Source organism: Xyrauchen texanus, chromosome 3 (genome assembly GCF_025860055.1).
Source record: "Xyrauchen texanus isolate HMW12.3.18 chromosome 3, RBS_HiC_50CHRs, whole genome shotgun sequence".
Classification (NCBI taxonomy): domain Eukaryota; kingdom Metazoa; phylum Chordata; class Actinopteri; order Cypriniformes; family Catostomidae; genus Xyrauchen; species Xyrauchen texanus.
In genome coordinates, this window is record NC_068278.1 from 48590184 (window position 1) to 48616158 (window position 25975).

General features: G+C 36.7%; 1 protein-coding gene across 1 annotated transcript in view; it reads right to left on the minus strand.

The window, feature by feature from the left end:
- Nucleotides 1-25975, minus strand: part of LOC127624970 (protein unc-13 homolog B) — a 92432-nt gene that overhangs the window by 39723 nt on the left and 26734 nt on the right. Inside the window, exons 10-18 of the mRNA XM_052099969.1 lie at nucleotides 11180-13805; nucleotides 10390-10412; nucleotides 9524-9567; nucleotides 9345-9420; nucleotides 7374-7448; nucleotides 6343-6562; nucleotides 2447-2674; nucleotides 1859-2000; nucleotides 1144-1313 (exon numbers count right to left, since the gene is read on the minus strand). Coding sequence (XP_051955929.1) covers nucleotides 1144-1313; nucleotides 1859-2000; nucleotides 2447-2674; nucleotides 6343-6562; nucleotides 7374-7448; nucleotides 9345-9420; nucleotides 9524-9567; nucleotides 10390-10412; nucleotides 11180-13805 — 3604 coding nt within the window. The remainder of the gene's footprint in view (nucleotides 1-1143; nucleotides 1314-1858; nucleotides 2001-2446; nucleotides 2675-6342; nucleotides 6563-7373; nucleotides 7449-9344; nucleotides 9421-9523; nucleotides 9568-10389; nucleotides 10413-11179; nucleotides 13806-25975) is intronic.

The window sequence follows — 25975 nt, forward strand, 5'->3', positions numbered from 1 at the left end:
AAAAATACAGTATATAACACAATAGGAAAAATACATCAATTATTTAAAGAAAAGTACTGAATTAATTTCTTCATTTTCTTCATCAGAAAAGAAAAAAGAACAAAAAAATCTAGTCTATTTTGTTACCGAATATGGTCATTTGGTCCAATCATATAAAACAAGTTGTCTTGCCCAATTCGAATTTGTGATCCCACTCTTAGAGAAGTTATTCCTGGCCCTCCCAAAATCAGTTTCAGAAGAGCACTGTCCCTAAAAGACACATTAGTGCAAAGTCACTTATCAGGTCTTTGGAGACCTTGCTAGAGTCACTAAGCACACCCTGAATTCAAACTCGTGACGCCAGGAATTGTAGTCAGCATTTTTACTCGCCGAGCTTCCCAGGCCCCATGAGAGTCACTTTTGTGTGTTGAAGAAGGCATTTTTGTGCCTATACGTGTAGATTTACAGCCCTCTTTTTTCCACTGTTATTGTAATAGCCATTTACAATAAAGGCTTTTTAACTCAAGATTTAAGTCTAGCAGAATATCAGTCATAACATCAGTTAATAATCATAATTTTACCATTTTGTGCACTAAATATTTTATCATTAATTTCTTTGTGAGGAAGTGCTTGGTTGAGGAAGCCATAGATTGGACACTATATTTCTTATGAAAATCTAAGTTGAAGGATGGCTGTCCAACTGCTACTATATTAATATTTAAGGAGAGAGAAGCCATGTGACTAGAGAGTAATTGTTAAACCAACTGTCTGACTATTAAAGGTCCAGCACCAATGTTGGAGATCTATTTAATTAATCATGAAAGTGTAGTTTAAAAATGGCATATACTGTATCACAGATACAATTTTATATCTCATTCAAATTACTCCATTATTTCATTTTTATCTGACCAGGCTTATTACAACATTAAAAATGAAAAAGATCAGAATAACTATTTTATTACAGATTACAGTTCATAGTTTAGCCATAGATTGTAAATGTATCTCCTTCCACACACCAGAGACTTTTAACCAGACAGATTGTTTAATTTTTTTGTGCGACACAATAGAACATGGATGATACTTTCAAAGCCCCGGAGAAAAAAGTTCAACAACAGATACATTAAAAAGTACCACACAAGCAAACACAGATATTGCAGAACTTACCAAGGTTATACCAGACGTCCATTTCTCCGCTGAGAGTTCGGACCTCAATTATGCTCTGACCCAAAAAGTCATCTGATTCCCTCTTCAGACGTTGCTTTACCCGAGATTTTATATCGTCATCTTCATCCCATACACGCAGTTTAATACGGTCAGATGAATTGTGGCACTCGCTATGGAGGATAGAGCAAACTTGTGAACAAACCAAAAGCAGCTTTATAAAATGGATAGTTCTGGCTCTAAATCTGATTGAGCCACTTTCAAAGTCAGTGTAAAATATACAATATTTGTATACCTGTGCCGGCACATCAATTCAATTTAATATTAATGCATGCAATTACTTTGTTGCTTGCCAACTATAAACAAACTATAGTTAGGCTACAAAACTATAACATTTTGGTGGAAATGTTTTTCCTTGTGATTAGAACTAATAATAAATTTAATTACAAATTAATGGTTTAATGAAATTTAGTGTTTTTGCCATATTGCTGTTGCTGCCATTTAATGAAAGCCAAAAATTACTTCTTTTTTTCTTCTCCCCAGGGTTTCAGGCCTTTTATGCAGTGCTATTTTCCTGTAGCATTAAATATTATAACATGAAACATTTATAGATTTGGTCTGGTTACACTGGTAAAAAATACTGTAAGAATAAGAACATCAGTGAAAAGAGAGGATTTCAAAAGAACAGAGAGAAACTATGATATTGTATCAGACTCACAAGTTGAATGTTTCCTCCCACACAGGGTTGAGGTTACCATAGATAGTTTTGGTTCTCTTCTTGGTCTTTCCAACCTGAACAGTCACATATGGATCACTGGAACCAGTTCTGTCTTTAGCCTGCAGGCCTTGAGCACTCAACACTGGAAACACAAATGCACACACACACACACACACACACACACACACACACACACACACACACACACACACACACACACACACACAGACACACAGACACAGACACACAGACACACAGACACACAGACACACACACACACACACACACACACACATAGTTTGATAGAAAATAAATCTAATTTACAATACCAGTAAAATTAATTGAATTACATTTTGAACATGGGAAGACTGAAATAGCATGACACAGTGCCTTTACTGACAAAGTGTTTAATGTAATTAAAACATCCTATTAGCAAAATAATTTTGATGACACAGAATTATTACTTGAATGACTTGAAATCAGAAAACAACGGACTCTACACGGACTCTGCATGTATTACAATTATCAGTCATACAGAGTTCAGAGACAATAACAGCTTCCGTGCTTGTTGCTGAAAGGCGGTTATACCTGTGATCGAGATCTTGGCAGACCATTTGGAGGTTCCATCAAGCACAGTCTGTTTAATGGCCTTCATCTGCTGTGCATGGTTCAGTTTGGTCACACTGAACACAAGCCTGATCATCTCAAAGATTTCTGGCTTGTTCCTCTCTCTGACCTTCATGCGGTCCTTCATGGCTGAGATGATATGCTGGGTTTTATCCTCAGCTCCTGTTTTGGAGCTCTTCTCAGCAGCTCCTAGAAATTGTAGAGAGAGGTGTTAAAAGGTTAAAAGAGTGTAGATGAGTTTAATCTCTGCAACACAAGTGGCAAAAACTGAAGTGAAAAAATAATAACTTTCCAAATATAAGTAACTGTATGTATTATTATTTTAATGTCTTGTTTTGAGATCATGCGTTATAAACCAATGTAAGATAAGTAAGGAATAATTGATGATGGACCGCTGAATTTCTGAAAAATAATGCACAGCGTGAGGTGGTACAACTCGGGTGTGCATCACTTTTCTATAATTCGACAGACTGGATGATTCCGCTTATACCATGATTACCACAATCTTTGAAAGGGGTGACCAAACTTTTTCAGGGGCCAAATGCAGAAAAAATTAAGGTGCCGCAGTCCGCATCGCTTTAAAAAATTGGAGAAAAAAAAAAATCGCTAGAAGCTACTAGATTGCCACTATGCATAATCTTTATATGTACGCTTATTATTATGCAAGTTTTAATAATATTTTTTGCTCCATGGTATGCTTGAATAGGCCCTACATGTAAATAAAGGATAAGGTATTTCCCCCACAAAGAACTCTTATAATGGAACAGTAATGCATCTTATACAGAATATTTTACTAATTTATTCACATTTTTATCTTTTTGACATCCATTCATTGACACTGTAAAGAACATATAGATCTGCTACTGAGTGTTGTCCCGCTTCAGCAACAAGGTATTGGGACATTTTAACAAGAACAATTACATGAGTAAAGTATCTAACCTGATGTCAATCCGTTAATAATTGCATAATTCTTTCTGTGGGGTGCTTCATCCTTAGAAATAAGGAGTATTAAAAACTCCTTGAATTTATCATTCAACTCACAATTAGGCTGCTTTAGTAAAGTCTGCTGGAATCAGAATCCAGAGACATTGATCATGATCTATAACTTTGCAACAAATTTAATGGCATCTATGCAAAATTTGAGGACCAACTCATCGTCATAATCATAAACTAGATTTAATTCTGTCATATGGAGTTGATGTTGATACTATAGAAATTCTGCCACAGAGCGATGACATCTCAGATCATTACCTCGTCTCTTGTATGCTGTGATCAGTTAACATTACTCAATCTACACCACGATATCATTCAGGTAGAACTATTCTTTCGACCACTAAAGATAGCTTCACTAATAATCTTCCAGATCTAATTCATACACTCAGTAAGCCCCAAAGCCTAGAAGAACTTGATGAAGTAGAGGTATTTCGCGGTGCATGGAAGGATCGGGTCTTTAGCAACAGAAAGGCACTAAAAGCTGCAAGGTCAACATATTTGAGCAAACTCATAGAAAATAACCACAATAATCCTAGGTGTTTATTCAGCACTGTGGCTAAATTGGTTCAGAATAAAGCCTCAACTGAACCAGATATTCCGTCGCAGCACAAGAGCAATGGCTTCGTAAATATCTTTACAGATAAAATTGAAATAATCAGAAATAAAATTGGAATTATGCAATCATATTTTCTCCTTGTATATGCTTCCCCTTGGAGATATTATCAGGAATCGTGGAATAAGTTTCCACTGTTATACACTGTTATTCCACAATACCCATCTTTATATTTCTTCAAAACCTGACGAAGTTTCACAATTCTCCAAATTAGCAGAGTGTATCAATGAAATAAAAGATCATCCAATGCCAGAACATTCCTTCTACTCAATTCCGACAAAACAGAGTACTAATTATTGGACTAAAAACTTTTAAAATAAGCCACTACAATATAATTTGACTCTCGATGGATGTACTGTTACATCATCTTCAACAGCGAAGAACTTAGATGTTATATTTGATACCAATATGTCCTTTGAAAATAAAATGACCAATGTTTATTCGTCCACCTAAGAAATATTGCTAAATTACGACACATGCTCTCTGTTGCTGATGCCGAAAAACCAATTCATGTGTTCATGACCTCAAGATTAGATTATTGTAATGCATTACTGGGAGGATGTCCAGCAAGATCAATAAATAAACTTTAACTGGTTCAAAATTTCAGCAGCCAGAGTGCTGACTATTAATTTAAAAATTCTGTTAACTACATACAAAACTTTGAATGGTCTAGCACCGCAGTACTTAAGTAACCTTCTACCGTGCTATATTCCATCATGTTCATTATGATGGCAATAGTCTCCCTAACACTGTTTGAGATGCAGGCACACTCACTCAGTTTAAGTCTAGACTAAAGACTCATGCATTTAGCCAGGCAAACACCTAATTTACCATTCAACTCACAATTAGGCTGCTTTAGTAAAGTCTGCTGGAATCAGAATCCAGAGACATTGATCATGATCTATAACTTTGCAACAAATTTAATGGCATCTATGCTAATATTATTCTATTACTTTTCCTGTCTCAACTTCGGGACCCCTATCCTGAGGTCACCAGAACCGGCTGGATCCAGCTCCATTCCTGCTTTGTGTTGGACTCCACTGCTATGTGTCTCTGAGTGATGATGACTAAATGCAGCCGGTGCCAGCCAAACATCACTTCAGTCTATTACGATGGACTTCAGAAGATGAACTGATGCCAACTCCAACCATAAGACATGGGATAAATCATATGCCTATGCCTGAACCTTGGACATAGGATAGACCTCACTGAAATTACCAGCCCACTGAACTGCGACGCACCTCACTGATTTCTGCCTGCATCATCTTGTCCTAATGATGAACAACACTCTTAAAATGGAATACATAGACTATCGATCAATTGCCAACAAAACCCTTCATCAGCCAATTAACAAGGACAATTGCATCTATGTGAACTTCTGCAGTTAATCCAGGATAGACTTCAAGACATTAGTCATTAATCTTACAGTTCAAACAAAATCTTTGTTTAAACACCGACCCTTAACACTTACTTGATTTAATAATTTTCAACCATGACTTGCACTATACATAAGTAATATTGGCATTATATTCATGATATTAGCCAGATGGGAACTGGCCCCCACAGTGAGCCTGGTTTCTCCCAAGGTTATTTTTCTCCATTAAGCAACAGTTTATGGAGTTTTGTATTCCTTGCCACAGTTGCCTTCAGCTCGCTCACTGGGTGCTAATAAACTACAATTATTATTGAATTACATATTTTTAAACACAATTCACAATTGTATTTTATCAAACTACACAATAATGACTCTAAGACATTATAGATATTACAGTTTCATTTTCTGTTAATGCATGAATTTCTGTAAAGCTGCTTTGAAACGTGTGTGTTGTGAAAGGCGCTCTACAAATACAAATGGATTGACTTGAATTGACATGCAAGCAGACGATTTTTGGTGCCTTCATGAAACATATAGGCCAAACGGGAAAATGTATTGGCGGAAGACAATATTTGAAAAAAGTCCAAATATCGGCTGATATATTGGCCTCATGATATATTGGTCGACCACTAATTATAATGTGACAAAATAAGATACATCTGTAAATATACTGCTTGCATGCAATACAATGTATCACAACAATGTATTCTACACAGAAATATGAATATGACAGGAGTACATAAGCATTTTAGGTTTTGCTGTGTTCAGCTCCACAAGGCCTCTAGGTTTGAACAATCAATTGTAGCGTAAACACTATTAACAAGATTTTAACAAGATGTTTTTTGTTGTTTTTCCTGTGTTTTATTTGTGACTCACTCTGCAAACAGTCTGCGTTGAGGAGCTCCTGGCATTTTTCGTGGCATTTGACTCCACACTCCGAACAGCGCATCCCTTGCCGCGCAATACCCCACAACAAACCCTCACACTCGTAGCAGTAGGTGGGTGTGGTGGCCGTCCATACTTCAAAGTTATGGGGTGTTGTGCAAGAAATAGGGTAAATCAGAGCCTGGAGGGTCTTCTTGTACACATGACTCTTCTACAGAGAAAAAAAGAAGGCAATTTGAAATAGTTTCTGGCAGAAATGGGCCCTTGATGTAACCCTGAAGACGACAAATATTAAAATTTTTCAAAACAAATAAAGCCAAGATCACATGCAGGATGTGTTGAAAGGGTAGAAAGCTATAAAGAGGGCTAAAACAGAAAAATACAAAAGTGGTGATGAGAACAAAATAGTTGTACAAACTATGTAACGTGCTTTATAAATTCATTTTAAGGCTTTGGTGTTGTTATAGGAGTAAGCAGACAGGTGTCACAGTGATGACCAAATGAGAGTGACATCAGACATCTTTATCTAAATACAGATGTCATATTATTGGTATACACCCCCATATTTTTAAGTTTAAGACAACAATTGTATATGTTCGAAGAAATGCACTGCAGAAGTGAAGGAGTTCTTAGTGGTTTTAAGTGCAATGCTTCTGGCTTTACATAATGTTTTTAGGAGGTTTCTAGGGCATAGCTTGTGTGTTGTGGGTGACTGCTTACTGGTCCAAGTCAGAAGTGCTCTCCCCAAGCCTCTATGATATTCTAGTGTCTAGCAATGATTTACCCCTATGTCTATGTAAATATACATCATTTTTGGCCTGTTTTTATTGTCCAGATGATAATCCTACGCTCGATTGCTTAGAATAGTAATAGCACACCTCTCCTCAACAAGTCACCCGATTAATTTCCTATTCTAATATATGAGCATTATGAATAGTGATGCTTGCCTTAGTAAACACCACTAATAACGTAAGTGAGAGGCAGACAGAAAGAGATGTTGATGTGTATCTTGCATGTCTTACCAGTTCTTCATCCTTCAGTGATGAGCGTACAGCTAATGCGTGTGATATCCCTGCCTTCCTGGACTGCACCAGAGACTGAGAGAGGAACAGTGGTCGAAAATCAACATCTGCTTAATTATACTATTATTAGTTGTAGTAATCATTATATCATATTGGTTCTGTTTATTTGTGCTCATGCAGTGAGCTTTAGGCTTTACTGGCCATCAAGTAATGAAGACAGCATTATTGTCTGCAATGTTTTCTTGAACTGTTGGCACATGCTAGTCCACTCACATTACTATGCTAAACACAATTTGCCCATTAAGGGCAGCCTGCTTGCTTAAATAATTATTAGCGCTTCACTGCTAACTTGAATTTCCATATACCAGCTGCATCACAAAGAATGGCACACAAAACACACAATAAGCAAAGACTTATATGTCGTGTGAAAATAGTCTAAAAGACTATTTCAAGCAGACCATTAAATCAGATGTATGATTTATTTTCAATGAGAGCATGGCTAAAAGCGCAATTTATCCTCTCATATTTATTGAAAGTTATTCAACACACAAATGGTCTTTATCTTTCCTCTGGCCTCAATTTTTCTGTGAGTCATACAGGGTGAGGGGGCTGTCAGGTCATGGCTGAAGTTCAGAAAGACTGTCTGTTCTTTTTTGCAATTAAAAAAGGCCTGCAAGCTACAGTTATTACAAGTATCAATATGATATTTTAGAGAATAATAGCACAAAAAATAGTCCTTCTGCAGATGTAAAAAAGAACACTTTCAGGTTGTAACATCATAAAAATCCCATCAAATCCATTCAGTATTTTTTTATGTTAATCAGTATTTGAACAGAGAGCATCTAGAAGTCAAATCCATCAAAATCATCCAGATTGCTTCATTATAATCTGTGCATGGGTAGTTTACATGAAATACTTTTGGGAATTTGACATGTCCTGCGGTGTGACATGCTAAATAATACTACATCTAAAATTAACTTGGTTTTGCTAATTCTATTATCATTAAAATGCACATAGCTTTCAATGAACAATAATTCATTTGTCACACTGCAGGACCTTTTAAAATGAACTAGTGAAGACAAAAAGAAAATTTAAAATGGTATTAACTTATTTCTTTTATTTTCTTTATATACATTTTAACCTAAACTTATTATTAAATGGGTGCAAAGTACAGCTGCAAATATATGGACTCCAAAATCCAATATAAACAAAAACAGCTCTCAGCTACTCTTCAAACACTTGTTTTACCACAATACTACTATTACCAATTATAGACAGAATGTCATGTCATTCATATATTGTACTGTTATTCAATGAACATATATTCATTGGGCAGTAACCAAAGCTGATGCAATCAAAAATTGAAGATGAATTTAAGCACATTAAAACAGCCTTTCTAATTATTAATAGGCATTTCTTTAATTATTTTCTACTTTTCATTGTTATGATATTTATCCATTGCATATGGCATTGTACCATAAATAACAATCCACACCTAAACCAATGATGTATAAGCTTAAGAAAATGATACCATTTCAGTCTGCTCTGAGCTAAATATCAAACTGAAAAAGATGCAGTGCATAGTGATGCATTAATAAAAAGGTTAACTTACCATGGCCTGGTAATGATGGAAAGCATTAAGAAAAATATTGACAAAATGATATGTATATTGAGGTTTCAGTTACATGTTTAACTTAAGAATTAAAAGAACTAGGTTAGAAAAGAGATAGGCTAGAGTAAGGTTAAAATGTATACATGACAATAAAACGTCTAGGTTACGGATGTATCCTCCGTTCCCTGATGGAGGGTACAAGATGTTGTGTCCTCCAGTGCCGCTTCTTCGACACAACGTCGAAGTGAGTGACAGACAGAGAACCAGTATAGAGGAAATATTACTAAGAAATGTGACCGAAAATTGCGTTTCCACGTTAGTGTCATAATTTGCTTTAAATGGAAAGAACAAATGCTCACCACTTCGCTAACAAATGGGATAGGCTTCTTCTTTCTAAGATCAGGCATGCTATCAATGCCAAATATTCCTTCTCCGCTGAAAATAAAGGCAGAGACAAATACATGAAAAGATACTGAAAGAGTATTCCAAAAATTTGTGATGAAGAACAACTAATGTGTAAAAACCTGAGAGATCATACCTAGGTTTGGTCCATGGATGTTTGATGTGGTCTCCATTGATATTCTGTTAGAGATGAGAGGTTGATCACATTGTCATGTGCTACAACAGCAAAAATGAACTGCTTGTAGACAATAAAACAGCAAATACTGAAAATGGGGAGACAAAGTGAGAGGTGAGAGAGAAAGGAATAGAGAAAGCCCAGCTGTTTGGTTGAATGAGTTTCACCACTATGTTTATGACTACAATCAGCATCTTCTAGTCATGAGGACACTTTCCTTATCCAGAAAGGCTTAAATATGTAGGGGCTCAGAAATTTAGAACTCAAGGGTTTTAATGTCTACTTTCAGTCAAAAAATTACAATATAATGTACTTTTTCAGAAAAACTATGATCTTTAATCTAACACTGAGAAAAGGTGCTAGATTTTGTTTTTGATACTAAATGAATACAGAAAGCTGCAAACTGAACTTTTCACAAAGAAAGCAATCATGCCAATGATATCAACAAAATGGCTGGTGAAAAAAAGATTTGCTATAAAACTCTGACTCAGCTACTTCAGCAACAGGCCTTATGATTTATCTGACATCATAGTTTCTATTGTATATGGCTTGTTTCTTTAAAACCGGGAGGGATACTTTTATACAGAATGAGTCACAATCAATAACATGGACTGAAAATGTGTGAAATATTTACAATGCACCATTAACAACAAGCCATGAGAACAAATCAGAACAAAATAAATAAAATACACAATGCAGTAAATAGATCAAAGGGCTTGTTTGCACCATGCACATTTAAAAACCTACAAACAGTATTTTTAACCTTTAGCATTGCAAACAACAATATCACATTAAGGCATTTGTGGACAATGTGAAAAAGATATAACCTGATCTTCATCCCGGTTGCCATCTGAAAACAACAAATAGTACATCAAAATATCACACCATGTTTAATCAGAACCAGACAGCACTTTAAACCAGACATCAGACAACACTAAAAAGCAATCAAATTTTTGGTCATGAATATATTTGCATCTGCAGACATGGAGTATATTAAGCTAGTCTATGTACATACTTACATACATACATACATACATACATACATACATACATACATACATATGTACCAGGAGACCGACCTGCATAACTGTGGGGACTATGCAACTGATCTACAAGAGTTTTATTGAGATGTCTTATTCATTTTATAATGGCTCCTAAATTATCCCTAAACTCTGCTTTCATGTCAGGTTGGTTTTCTTTTTATTTCAATTAGTGTAATTAGTTTGCCCTGTGCCAAGGGAATAGGACTGGTTCAACATCCAGCAGGGTGCTGTTAATACATCTGCAGGAATGGAACAAACACACACTGGCTGCACAAGTCAGCAGTTTCTCCACCTAATTACAGATCTAATATTTTACAGAAAAACACAGAGTAGATACACCACCTAATTACAACCCTATTCTGGTATAGACTTTAAATTATTTCCATAATCAAACATTTCACATGCATTGCAATGGACAAATTATGCAGAATAACATACTTTCTATATCTGACATGATAGTAAATTTGATATTGATTGAGTTCAAAAAACTACACTGCAAAATTGCAAATCCAGCCAAGATCTTTTAACCCATTTGTAAAGAAGCAAGGTTTTGGGCCTCAAAACTAAAATGTACCTGGATTAAAATCATCCTCAGAAAATGTTGACATGGTCACCATATAGAGATTTCTTTTGGACTCTCGTTTCTCCCTAAGGATCTGTTGGAAACTCCTGAGGCACTTTAAACGACGTGCATCCCTCCGACTAAGCTCTGCTTCACTTCCTCCATCTTCATTACAGGATTCGGCGGAAGGCTGCGTTTCCCCTGCTAGTGTTCCTTGCTCCTTTTCAACTGCTAGTTCTTCAGAGGAGATAGAGGCTGGGATGTGGTCTGTGCTGAGGCACTGTGGTAAGTGAACATAGGTGCAATCACTGGTGGTTGAGTCCAACCTTGAAGATGTTGGATCTTCTGAATCTTCAGTATTATGCTGGTGTTCACTGTCTCCAGCATCTGATTCTGGTTTTGCTTGGGTGGAGAAGCATTCAGGTGTCTCCATAAAGCCACTCGCAGTATTTGTGGCTTGAGACTGCTTTGAATTATGCGTCCCTGTTTGTGGAGACTCCACACAAAATGTCACTATCTGAGGTGTCTCTACATTTGGTGTTTCTATACTCTGGACATTTATCATTACTTGTTGGTCCTCTCTTAGGGATATGGGTGGACTGGCTTCAACTTTTTCACCAGGCAATGTTGCAGTAGTTCCATCCAGCTTCTTCAACGCACCCCGCAAGGCAGTTTTAATGTCAAGAACTGCTTTACCAAACTTTTTTACATTAGAGGCCACATTACTGGCATCAGTTGAGTCAGGCTCCCAAGCAGGGACATTTTGATTATAGAATGATGTGCATTCATAAAGAAGATTCCTGTCCATTGTTAATGGTTTGTTGGATGGCTCAACAGTCACACTTTCTATTGACTCACTTTTAAAGGCAACCTTTAATGGGCAATTCAAACAGGAGGACGATTCATGAAAGCCTGCTTTAAATTCAGTCATAGTCAAGTTGTTACTTAGAGACACAGATGATGCATATACTTTTTCATTCCCATAAATGTCAGTTTGATAAACAGAGCTCTGAGGACAGCCACAATCTCCTGTGCAATTATGGTAGCTCAAAATATGTCCTTCAGGGAGCATATCCACATTGTACTGCTTCAAAGTCCTCCAATCCTCTGTACTGCAAGTACTAGCAGGGGAATTGTTGTGCTTACCAGATAAGATAGATATTTGATCTGAGATGCCCATTGTACATGTATTCCCGACTCTTGATGTGACCCAGCTGCCCACTTCACCTTTGCAGCACTCTGCCTCTTCAAAACTGCATTGTCTGGAGCAGGAATCATCTTCACTCCATCCAGTCTCTCCACTCATACTGTGTTTAAATCGCACTGTATTCCAGTACTGACTTTCAACCCCAGTGTTGCACTTCTCAGAGGTGGGTCTCTCTGGATAAGACTCAGACTTGGAACTTTGACCTGAAGATAGAGAACTGGTGCTGGGACAGTCCTGTCCGTCCTGACGCTCAAGGTAACCAAAGCTGACCTTTCTTTTCCCTGTACCTTCAGGTATATTTTCCCTTTCATCAGGTGCTTTTTGTGTGAATTGACCGGGTTCATTGTGTTTTGAAGTCTGAGCACTAGTGAATATGAACTGGGATCTAAATGGCTGATTTGAGCCCCTAAATGCTGATTCCTGGCTTGGAACCTCTTTGCACTGTCCAAAAACTTCATATTCAGAGAGGATATCAATGCAGCTGTTTGTTGATTCAACTGCAAAATTACTGTTTGATTTGTGATGGTAGGAGGGCCCTTCTGTGCCACCCATTGCCCCAGGCCAGGTCTCCACACCAGATTTGGTTCCAGACCGCATAGATTCAATCTCCATTAGGACGGCATCTACACAGCTGGAGACCTCCTCAACAGACCCACGTACAGATGTCAAGTACTCTCTTAAGTCTGAAATCTCCTCTTGAATTTTATTGATCCCTCGCAATTCCTTAAGTATGTGCTCAATGATGGCACTTGATTCTTTCTCTTGACAGTCCTCATTATTCCCCTCAACGATTTTATCCTGCATAGTCATATTTATCCTGTATATTAGTGAGTCTTTCTGTCTTTTAAGCTCCCCATCAATGAGCCCCCTCCCTGAAGAAAATTCAGTTCCATTTAGACCTTGTGTCATTTGATTCTGAACCACTGCCGAACTACTGTTGTACTGCAAAGTGCAAGGAATCCTGACACCTCCCTCTCGATTTAGCTCCACCTCCCCTACACATGGTGCCCCAGAAACTGATCCCAGCCCATGTCCATTTGAAACCTGAGGTGAGCAGCAGACCTCTGTTGAAGCCAATTCTCTCCTGTAGTAGTATTGCAACTTTTCAACATCTTCTTCCCCCTCCTCATCCTCTTCTTCAATTCCAGCACTGTAAAGCCCAGAAGGCTGGACAGTATGATCAGCAGATCCATGCAAGAAACGATGGATTTTCCCACGCAAAACCAGAGCAACTCTGGGATTTGGCTGTCTTCTTTTTGGCACTGCAGATTTCTTTTTGGGTCGTGGATACTGAGGGGCCTCTGTGCCATCCTGTCCTTTGTAGTGGTTGCGGGAGAACATCTCTGATGACGTGGTTAAAGTGATTGGGCAAGGAGAGGCATGCTCTCTATGCTGCTCTGCAGAGAGACACCCTACTCCTTTGCTGTGGAGCTGAATCACATTACTCAAGCTTGTAGTACAGCATCTGAAGATATTAGTGCTAGACTTGTCTGCCTTCCCTTATGCAGGGCTTAGTCCATGGCTAAGGAGGAAAAGGACATTTTCAAGAATCACACCAGTGCAAAATTTCTAATTCAGTTAAAGTTTGAACTCAGTAAGTTTTTATTCATGTTGTCTTGAACTTACACTGAACCCTAAGGGAATTAATGCCGCATCATTTAAAGTCATTTTAAGTAAAAAATGCCATTGTAGAAATTAATTTTTCACAGTCAGCCATGATTCATTTAATCCATGAGTGAAAGTGTCCAATAACAGGATGGTTCCAAAGATTAAGCAAGTAATTTTCAGCTGGTCATGTGATCCTAACATGGCAGCCCCCATGAAGGGACCTTCTCCATGTAGAATAAAACAGCTTTTATAAAGTTACTGATTTGACTTGAGTCTTCATCTCATGTGAGTGATTTTATACATGTTGTAAAAATGCAATTCATATTTAAAGGAGAAAACGTTTTTAATGAGGAAAAAATAACCGAGTGCACCTTTAAGAAAATGTTATAACTCTATGCCAACAAAAGTTAAGCCTGAAATAATAGTTCACCCAAAAATTACAATTCGCTCTGTGTATGCGTCAAACACAAGGAAGTATAATCAAGCTTCAAATCACAACTGCGCCAAGAAGACTGCAGATGTCAATATTTATAGTGAAAAACATTTTGTTCGGTTTCTCACCAAAAACCAATCGTATCGCTTCGAAAGACATAGATTAAACCACTTGAGTATGGATTATCTTTATGCTGCCTTTATGTGCTTTTTTGAGCTTAAATATTTTGGAACCCACTGACTTCTAAACAGACATCATATACAGTATAATTAAAAATATCTTCGTTTGTGTTCTGCTAAAGAGTGCATAAGGGTGAATAAATGATGAGAGAATGATAATTTCTAGGTAAACTATTCCTTTAATTTCCAGGAAGTTCCAGGTCATTTCCTTTCTTATCAAAGTTTTTGTCACAGATTTGCAAAACATCAAAGCTTCAGAAATGACAGAATTAAATATGCAGTAAAGCCAATTTACCATGTGCATCTCCATTCTTATTGACCTAAAGCAATCAATGAATATCATTAATCTTAGAGGACAGCGATCACAGGCAGCATACATGAAAAGCATCCAGTTATCAACAAAAAAACATTTGCCAAAATGTATGCAGAATATAACAAATCTTACACTAACTACACATAATACTAAATCAGATATTCCAAAGAGGCAACAGCTCCATCATGTTAACTTGCACATTATCCCACAAACACACCTGCCAATTCTCACTTCATAGCCCTTCATGCTTAAAGAATAAGATCATCTGCACACACACAGCACAACTAATGCAGACTCTTTATATAAAAACCAAATAAGTGAATTTGAAAAAAGCTAAATGATAACAATTTAAAAAAAACACACCACATCAAAACCCAAAAAGTCATAGAAAGGCTGAGAAGGCAACAGTATGGTATCTTTAGATTTTCATATATGCTGGAGGGAAAAATACAACAGATAAGAAGCTTTAACAGAAGCGAAACACCTGCTAAAAACGTTTACTAGAATCCATGGCAACACAGAAGAACAAATAGAAAGCTGCATAAAGTAGAAAACCCATAGCATTGTGACAATATAAGACATGCACACAAATGCATATTGATGTGGGTGCAATGCAATCTAGAATAACGAAAAAGATTGTTTGACCACAACAGGACTACACACAGATGAACCAACTCCATTCTTCATAGTCAGTGGGATGGCACATGTCTTCTGTTACCACGCTTTTATGCTTTGTAGGTCTTGCCTTTTATGTTAATATATTAAATATAAAAAAAATATTATTTGTAATAGATTCTTAAGGAATGCAATTCATAATTCATCTGCAAATAACATGTAACACTTCATCATACATTATGTGGAATTTCAGTGAACATGCAGGCTCCTCGGTTCCTTCTAGAGAGCCAATTAAGCATAGAAAATGTCACATACTAGTGCAAAATCATGTGACATAGGAACAGTAGCTATAGAAACCATGTGCTACCTGGATTCAGGTTGTCAGTTTAATAAACATAGCCATGTAAACAGCAATTAGCTGCTAAAACGTTTTTGTTTCTCTATATTTCTCCTTACTTTCCCACTAGTGCTATCAGCTTCCAAGCATTGGATGACACTTGCAGGAATTGTAGAAAGGCTTATCAATGCTAAGCTGGTACTAAAGAGAGTATTGATGGATATAATGACCTAATTTGAGATTTTAAATTGCAATCTGAGTGTGTGTGCAGCTTCAAGAGAACAAACATGCTTCTTTGTTGTAATTAATTTGTTTCTTGAATATAAAGAAATGAGTAAAGATATAACTAAAATGAAATAATTCATTTATGTACTCATTTTTACTCATTACTTCTCTTTTATAATGGTTCTTACACTTTCTATGCATTATTGTTTCAGTTTTTCTTATATTGGATGCTGTATTGTCTTCACATGTATTTGTACTGGCCAGATGAAGTCAGACTGAGCATTGAGAGCATTGAAAAGCACGCAGCTAATATTAATGTTTTTTTTAAATTTGCAATCACTTTGTCTCCTGCCTTCTGCTGTATTCCCCTGCTGCCTATGTCTATAGCTCTTGGGCTGGTAGAAGAGTTAACATAAGCTGTTGATGCTGACTGGTTTTGTACATCAGACAAAACTCTGATATTTTCTGATGGAGAGAGATGTCTAGTGGGAGACTGGATCTAACATTCCTGGCATTGCCGGTCAGGATGGATGATTTAACATTCATTGTGAAGGATGGATTTTTAACATTCATTTGTTAGGATGGATGTCGTATTCTGTGACTTTGCATACTGCTTTTTTTATTTAGCTGCACTTATGTGCTGTGACAACCGCATAATTTACCATTCTCTCATGCATGAGTACACAACCCTGTATGTCCCTCTGAGATGGCGTTAGATTGGACAGAGAGGCTGAGAGAAGATGTGTAAGTGTGGTGAAGTGAGGCAGTTGAGCTTACAACAGGTTTAGAGTGTGAGATGAGGCAGATGTCACTCATATGTGACACACGCACTTCTGATCTTTCAGTGTTTTCTTTTTCTTTGGAGTTCATTCAGGGTAGCTGCCATATTATATATGACACAATTGAAAACGAGGCTGTGCGGTATAACTGTATGTCAGTGGTTATTGCTAAGATTACAGCTTCCCCTAAAATTTCCTAAAAATGCTGCAATGAGTTATAAGTAAAATAATCTATATAAATTACATATCACTATTTGTGCATTTCAATATAACAGTGAAAAAAGTGTAAAATAATCACACATCACTTTCACACTATTTGTTAAGTAACAATCTGCTTTAGCTACATGACAATGTCCATATATGACAGTGGACACACAGCCCATAGACCCCAACTGAAGCCATGCTTATAGGATGATGATTGGTTGAGCTTTCAAACCTGTGGAACTTTGCAACTGCTCTGTCAGTGATCCACATGAGCAGGGTGAGAAGCACACTAATGTGGCTGTTTGAGACCACTGAAGCCAACTAAAAGTAAGACTTAACATTGTGTGTGTGTTTGCCAGAAATCCTAAATCCATGCATGTTCTGTACGCCCAATGGTATGGAATGAAGGAATAAAACAAATATAATACGTAGGAAGTGCTGGGAGGAGAAAGCAGAATGTAAACATACTTCCACTAACAACACTGACATTTAAGGTTGGAGGTAAAGCATTATTACCTCAGTGGCAATGCAATTGGAGACAAAAAGTTAGAAAAGAAAATAAGGTACATAAAAAAGGGTACCAGTGAGAGTGAGACATCAATGACACTGAGTGCTTGAGGAATATTTCAATGTGAGCAGCCAAAATCATTTCAGATTCATTTCACCCAGCCCTTGAGTTGTCTGAAAGATGCCACATGTAGCTATCCTTAAAAATCTCCTCTCTAATGAATCACTTCTTTGTGTCTGCAACCAAAGCCTTTAACTTGCAATATTAATTAGAAATGACTCTCTCAGAGCTCACAGCTTAGCACACTGCTTCACATATAATTTATGAAAGCTAGTGCTTTTAATGTATCTTTCCTTTCACTGAGCTATTGTCCTTAAGATTCTGTTCAAATACATCTGTCACTGCAGTCACGTTCATATGCCTTGCTACATGCAGAAGATATGACATTATGAACTCTCTATAGCAAACTGAAAAGGATTAAAATCAGAAATGGACAGAAAGACCTTTGGACACTCCAAATGATGAACATATTATATATATATATATATATATATATATATAAATTAATGTTAAAATACAAAATAATAGATACCATGCCACAATGAGATGCAACAAGATACAGGTGTTTAACAGTCTGCCTGGAAAGTCATATAACAAGGTACTGGGGTGGGTGGTACAAGCACTTTTGAATTTGCCTAAGTTTGCAAGGTTTGTGGAATCGCATTTTTAAAGGGTTTTAAAGATATTCCATGCAAGTAAACTGGATATGCATGAGCAGATCTGTATATTACGCTTTGCATGAGTTAAGTCTGTACAATAATCAGCTATTTATGGTTTTGGAAAGAAAATTTGGAACAAATTCCTGGGTCTACACACATTTTCTGCAAATGTTTTCTTCCCATGAGAGTCCATTGTTACTTGATTTATCAGCCTTCTAAAGTGTAAACCTGCCTGCGCACACTTCTTTACTGAGACTTCTATAAAGATCTGCCCCACCAGTAAATTACAAAAATAAGGACTGTTTTCAGATTTACAAATCACTCCCCATCTTGGTCGAATAAACAGACAGCACCACCCCAAACTCACATCATTGGTTGAGCATGTTGTTGGTCGAGATGTTCAAGCAAACATAGCAATATTTTGACAGCACCAAAAAAATCACAATGTTAATACATTTCAGGGATATCAACTTACAAATTATTAAGTTGTCTCTGCATATTAAACTGGGATTGGAGAAAGTATTTTAACAGCCAAAAAACGATGCACTTTACCTTTAAGTGTACAAACATAAATTGCAATTCCCTCCCTATACAATATCTTCAGTCATTAACACATTAGCACTAGATTGAGACACAAAACATAAACAAGACCACAGGCTCTGACCGAGCTGCTTGCTTAAAGTAATCAGGAATAATAGGTAGAATTTGTGAGTGTATTTCAAGGCAACAGTGCAAAAATGTCTAGCCTTTTAGGCAAACTCAATAAGCATTGTAGTCCAGAAAGCAATACCCCCTTGTTGAAGGCTATCCAAGCAGGCTGCTAACAGCTTTTCCAAAGTCTTATTCTGGCTGTCTGCCACATGGGTCAAAATGAACTGACACACACACACACACACACAGCACACATACAGCTAAAGGCACCAAATTCCATTTTCTACTACTCAGTATTCTGCCTCTCAAAGCCTGCCTAATAATGTCAGTGTATTCACAGCCATTCAAGAATAAAAGGCCAAATATATGTAGAAGGTCAAGAGCTAAGAAGAATGATGGGAATGAAACAATGCCTGAATAATGCACAATATCTTTATTGACCTCTCAGCAGCTGATCAATAAATGCAACAAGAAATTAGTATGTAGAGCATCTACCTTAACTGAGACTAATAGGAGCTTTATGAACAAAGAGAAAATTAAATCTGCCCAACCTACAAAATTAAACCTAATCATGAACTATAACCTGTTGACACAAAGAGACAGTGACCATCAGCCAACTCCTTTGCCAGAATAACTCAAAAGGCACTAAATACGTAAGTTAAATTAACAGTAAGTAACGCTAAGGAACACAACAACATTTAAACTCAAACTTTACCAACCAATGCAAAATACCTTTGATAAGAGAGGAAAATGCTGAAATAATTTGACTATTCCTTAAACATATGTACACAGTGTGTGCAACTCTATATACACAATGAATTTTTCAACATGAATGAAAACCAATCAACATTTATACATTTTTTGAAAGTAACTTAAAAAATATTTTCATATTTTAATTAATAAATATTTAAAGAATATAAATATTTCTAACTTACCACATTGAAGGTGCACAGATCACCTCTTTTTTCTCACAGATGTATGTGTACAATATTGTGCAACTTTGCTAAAAGACAGACATTAGATAGAGAATTCCACATTTGGTTCAAATGTAAAATGCCCATAAGAGATGGACAGATCAAGTACAAGGATAAAATAAAGGTAAAAAAAAATAAACAAATCTCCAGAACCTCCAGACAGCTTCCACAATAATCCAACAAGTTAACTTTAAAAAATGGAACTGTCAGTAGCTGACATGCCCTATTGTACAGTGAGTTAAACAAGTCTCTGTAGTCCTGACAAGCTCTTCAATGCCATCGTCCCATTTAAATTAACAGACACACTATAATTTGATCAACTATACAAGCAATTATTATTTCCATCTCATCTATCTATCTATCCATCCATCCATCCATCCATCCATCCATCCATCTATCTAGCTATCTATCTATCTATATATCTGATTCTTCAGTATCTTCCTCCTACACTCTCCTCTGGCTTGTTGCTAAGAACACATCCACCCTCAGCTGTGTGTGTTAACACACACTTGCGCTCCCCTCCACTCTCTCTCTCTCTTCCTCACACCTTTCTACTCTTCTCCATCCATCTGTTTCTTTCTCTTTTCCTCCCCCTTGCGGAGCCTCATCCACACTCCACATCTCTCCTACAACTGTCTTCTTCCACTCACTACGACATCATTTCAGCACTGTGTCCAATATGCTAGATGAGTTGCATCATGTGTGCAGCATCGTGTTTCTTGTTATTTTTGCCATTACGGAAAATAAAAATTGCTTAATCCAAACATGTCATCTTGCTTTTTTCGAATAATGTCCTGATGACACATTACACAATATATCAGGTTTTAGTGATATTCTAATTATAATAATAAAGCTTTACTGTTTGTATCACATTTTTTATACAGGCTGTCAACCTGTAGTTTTCTCAGCAACATGCAACAATTGATCCTACTTTGGCTTCATTTGAAACAATTTGTTTAAACAGAGAAAAAGGTAAAAAAAAAAAGAAAAAAAAAAAAAGAAAAGAGAATTGGCCATATTGCCTAAAAAAATAAAGTACTTTATATTAATTAAACTTTTGTTTATTAATCTCTTTTAAAAATTTGCATTATCACACTCGCAGTTGTGCTGTTGTACTGAATATGAGCAGCTGTGTTTGCTGGTGGACAAGGTACAACGGCACTTTTACTTGTGAGAAATTGCTACAATATAATTGAACTAAACACATTTCAGCCTTCAGATAAAAACAAAAAGAGAAGAAAAAAAATCTCCCAATGTTCTGCACTGCCTAATCGATGCTCCGTCAACCGAATACACAAGACACTGGATGGTGTATAGCCACCATTTCACATCTGTACTCCCTCTAGGCATTTCCCCTTTGATCTCCTGATTGGAGACAACATTGGAGAAGCAAAGACTCACAGTGTTATCACAGGTTCCATGGACGCTGTAGGGAAATCAGCTGGAAGATGAGTTAAGATTGGGAGGGGTGAATTTCTTTGGTGACTTTCAGCCAATGTCATCCTTCAGGCCTTTGATACCTTGCAGTTAGTATTCTGTGCATAACTCACTACTGCTCAAAGTCAGAAACTTTTCCTTATCCAATTCATTCGCTACATTCTCTCTCTCTCTCAACCTCTCGATCTCCCTCTCTCTATCGCTCTGATTCTCTTTGACACATCCTCGCTTTCAATTTCTCTCTAGGGTTTTCCAGCTCTACGGATAACTATTGTAATGGGCATAGAGATGTGAAGTCTAAAGTATATTAATGTCTGTCCAGACTGGAATATATATAAATATATCCTGTCCTCAATTCAACAAGAAAATGTGCCTATGGCCTACATAAACAGAGACCTGTGTTCCATATGGCTCTGAATATAAGGTTTCGTTTTGCATATAATTTTCTCAAAGCGCTTTACATACAGAACAGGGGATTCTCCTCACCCACCACCAATGTGCAGCATCCACCTGGATGATGCAACAGCAGCCATAGTGCACAAGTTGTTGGTGGAGAGGAGAGAGTACAGTTATATAGCCAATTCAGGAATGGGAATTATTAGGAGGCCATGACTGATAAAGGCCAATGGGGGGAATTTGGCCAGGACACCAGGGTTACACCCCTACTGTTTTGCGAGAAGTGCCCTAGGATTTTTAATGTCCACAAAGATTCAGACTCATCCAAAGGACGGTGCATTTTTACAGTATAGTGTCCGTGTCACTATTCTGGGTTGATAGGGCCCACACAGACCACAGTGAGCACCCCCATCCAGGTACTGACCAGGCTAAACCCTGCTTAGCTTCAATGGGTAAAAAGTCTTGAACTCCAGGGTGATACGGCTGCTGGCCATAAACATAAGAAGAAATATGGAAGGTTTCAATGAATTTCAGAACAAAATAAAAAGTACAGTATAAAAATACTACTCAAATACAATATTATTGTTGTTGTTTTTCTCACTTCTTTTGGAAAAGATATAAAAAAAATTTAAACAGAGCAACAAAAGCCACATTGTTTATACTTTCAGGGAAATTAACTTACGAATGATTCATTTATAATCGTCCCTGCTGGGGCAGGAGAAGTATTTTAACATCCAAAAAACATTTCCCTCCTTAATTAATGTCTTTAGTCAATAACATATTAGCACTACATTTAGATACAAAAACAATGTTACCCTTTCAGTTTAAGAGTAGTAAACAGATTTACAAGACCAGAATGATTTACAAATAATCTTTCTTTTTGTTTTTGAATGGGCCACTGGCACAAAGTCATAAATCCTCAAAGAAACAGTAGATCCAACTCCTCAGGGTGAAGTGTGTGTGTGTGTGTGTGTGTGTGTGTGTGTGTGTGTGTGTGTGTGTGTGTGTGTGTGTGTGTGTGTGTGTGTGTGTGTGTGTGTGTGTGTGTGTGTGTGTGTGCTGTAACTTGCCATCACTTAAGTGTGTTAAGAAGAAATGTGAAGCTAACAAAACTAAAGCTAACAACAGAAAGGAAAACATATACTTTGTGCAAATAAGTCTTTGTCATTCCAATGTTAAAACTTCAGTGTTAATCCCATATGACAAAGCTGATCCCATCTCCTATCCTTTAATATTCTCATAAATATAAAAGCAACAGTCCTTTTATGTAAAAACAAAAGAGTGCTGCTCTCTTAGGTGCCAAACTGAAGGTACTGTTTCCTGTCTAAGAAAAGTAGTTTCTGGTCTATAGATGGTATGAGTTCCAATTAAAAATGGTATGACTCTCAATTCTGATTAGACAAGCTGTGTTTAAAGCTGTTGTAAAATAGCAGTTTATTCTCACCTGTAACCACACATCAGTTTGATTCTATATTAATATGACAAGTTGCAACAGTTAATTAATGTGTGAATATTTAACCCACATTTTGTAACCCTGTGCTAGTAAAATCCGTCCCTCTAGGATTTTGCGATCTTGCAATCACAATAATGAATGCAAATTCAACCTGTCTCCGCATTATTCACATTAGCTTGCAATTGTGTATAATTTCAGCAATTTTTTAGCATAAATTACGACAATACGATCATATTACATGAAAGTTAAAGTGAAACCAGAACGTTTTGTGTTCACGATCAAAATCCTTGACTTAATTTTTAAACGCAGCACATCCATCACAGCTAGCATTAAATATTTACATGCTCTTCATGAGCTGTTCCAAATGGTCCGACAACGCAATGCAGGTTGGTGACAACCTGAGCTCATTTGAAGTGATCACATAATGCACTGTTCCACCGGAAAATGACACTAAAAAAACATTCATGATTAGCATTTCTATATTTGCTTTTTTAAGTAGTACAATGTGAATATAGGGTTTACAGTGCTTTAAAAAAGTGGTCAAATCAAATTATGCCAATTAGGCGGTGTAATAATTGTGGCAGGCCTAATCTTGAATCCTCATTTGTGTTTTTAGTTTACAGTTTTGTTGTAGGTCTACTATTTTAACCTTAGTATACCAAAGTATACAAGCATTCTATGCAGAAAATGTTAATATAAACATAATAATGTGTTTTCTATTGAACTTGCATTAGCCACATCCAAGGTTTCACCTCTTAAATGTATTGTATCTTTTGTGTGTATATATAATTCTTCGATTTCTAGCTGCATATTCAGTTGTTATGCACTAAAGCAATTACAGGCAATTGCAATTATACCATCATTGACACACATTACACAAGTATTCTACGATTATTTGTGAGTTTTACTGCAAATGGCATCACAATTTTTGAGAAAAGCCATGGCAAATTTTGGGCCGCAATAACCAGGATAAAGTGCTGCAAAATCCAAGTGGAACTGTTTAAATGCTGAAACGGCTATTAAGTAAACAATTTCGTTGGGTGGCTTCCCGAAAAGCATAAACACGGTGGCGATATTAAAACTAGGCCAACACCGCAACATTGGCTCAACAAATAGCATGATTTTGGGGTGGAACAATCTGTATACTGACCAATGGCAGACAAGGAGTTTAAAATCAATCACTGTTTAAAATCAATCACTTTTTTTGCAATTCCATGTGGTAGTGCAGAAATCACACACTATTAACTAACTTAAAATTGGTCTATTTTATCATGTAGTTACTGCTGCTTCATAAATGCAAAACAGCACTCACTTATCTGTAGTAAAAACATATGACCTCTCGAGGCTTATTGCGTTAAAGCTGCTGTAAGTGATGTTAATCATTCAAGAACTTCCACAAGATTTAGCCGTTGAATTAGACATGCCCCCTCTTTACAAAGACACGCATACACACATATATGCTTGGAGAATGTAATAAAAATAGATGGATCGGGAGAGTGTTAGAATTTCACAAGTAAGAAAAATAAATGTGCAACTTGATTTCAGCAAACCCAAACAGTTACACCGACCATGTACAGGTACTAGGACGCTAGTTGACAAAAGCAACAGCAGCAAAATAGCATTCCCAAATGACAAATGGACAACTTTGAAACTGCTTCCTTTTGCAAGTGGTACAAAGCTTTCTGATTGGCTAAATAAAGAATCTGACCATGGCCCACAGTCATTTCTTTCCCCAGATGCGCTGTCAGAGAGTCATATTTCATGGCACCTATTTCAGTGATACCTCAGATAATAGGGACATTTCTGCATTTCATAATCAAGCTTTTCACATGATTAAATATAATCTAAAAACTATATAAATGATATTAAATATAATTACTTTATATTACAATTAACTTAATCTCACACAAAGTTATTACTTTTACTAAGTAATATAGCTATCAGGTGAAGAATCATGGTTGCAACTAAGCCAGGAATAAGAGTTAATGCAAATTTGCAACATGTCCCCTAACCGCAGGTCACTGCAATAGGACTTTACTTACAATTAGTGTACCGCAGCTTGCTTTGTAGGGAAAAAATACCTGTTTATGGAAGCTAACTGTGAGAAACAAATTGTCTTTGCAGGAGTTTTTTTAAATGCATTTCAAAACAAGATAGATGACACCATTCATCGTTTACAGCTGTTCATTATGCAACGCACCTTTATTCAGCTATGAACTCATCCATGAATTCTTTAGGCACAGCAAATAGTATGCTTTAAATGTTCGAGGTCATCACTTTGAACCTTTTCCATTAAAACAAAGAAGCTGGATACAAATGGTTACCACAACAACCACTGATTGTAATCAGTGTTCATTTGCATAAAATGGAAAGGAAGAAAGTCTTGAGTCCAATTACTTTCCATCTCTCTTCTACTGTCATTTTGCCTCAAAAAAAATTTACAGAATTTTACCTTCTGTACCTAATTTATGATAAAACTTTAGAAAATGTGTCGACAACATAATAGCATCTATTAGGTTGTCTAAAGGGAAAATATGAATTTATATAAAACTGTGGATAAAACTGACTGTGGCTAACGTTTGTTAATAATTGATTTAATTTAATATCAAGTAGTTTTAGTCGCCACTCAATTTCTTTGAAATAGAGATTGTTGTGAAGGATTTGATGTCTTTGTCTTGGTAAATTAAAATGAAAAGAAATATACACCTAAAAGCATCCAAGACTGGCTCCACTAAAATCATGCAGCAATGAAGATTGTTTCCAAAGTAAC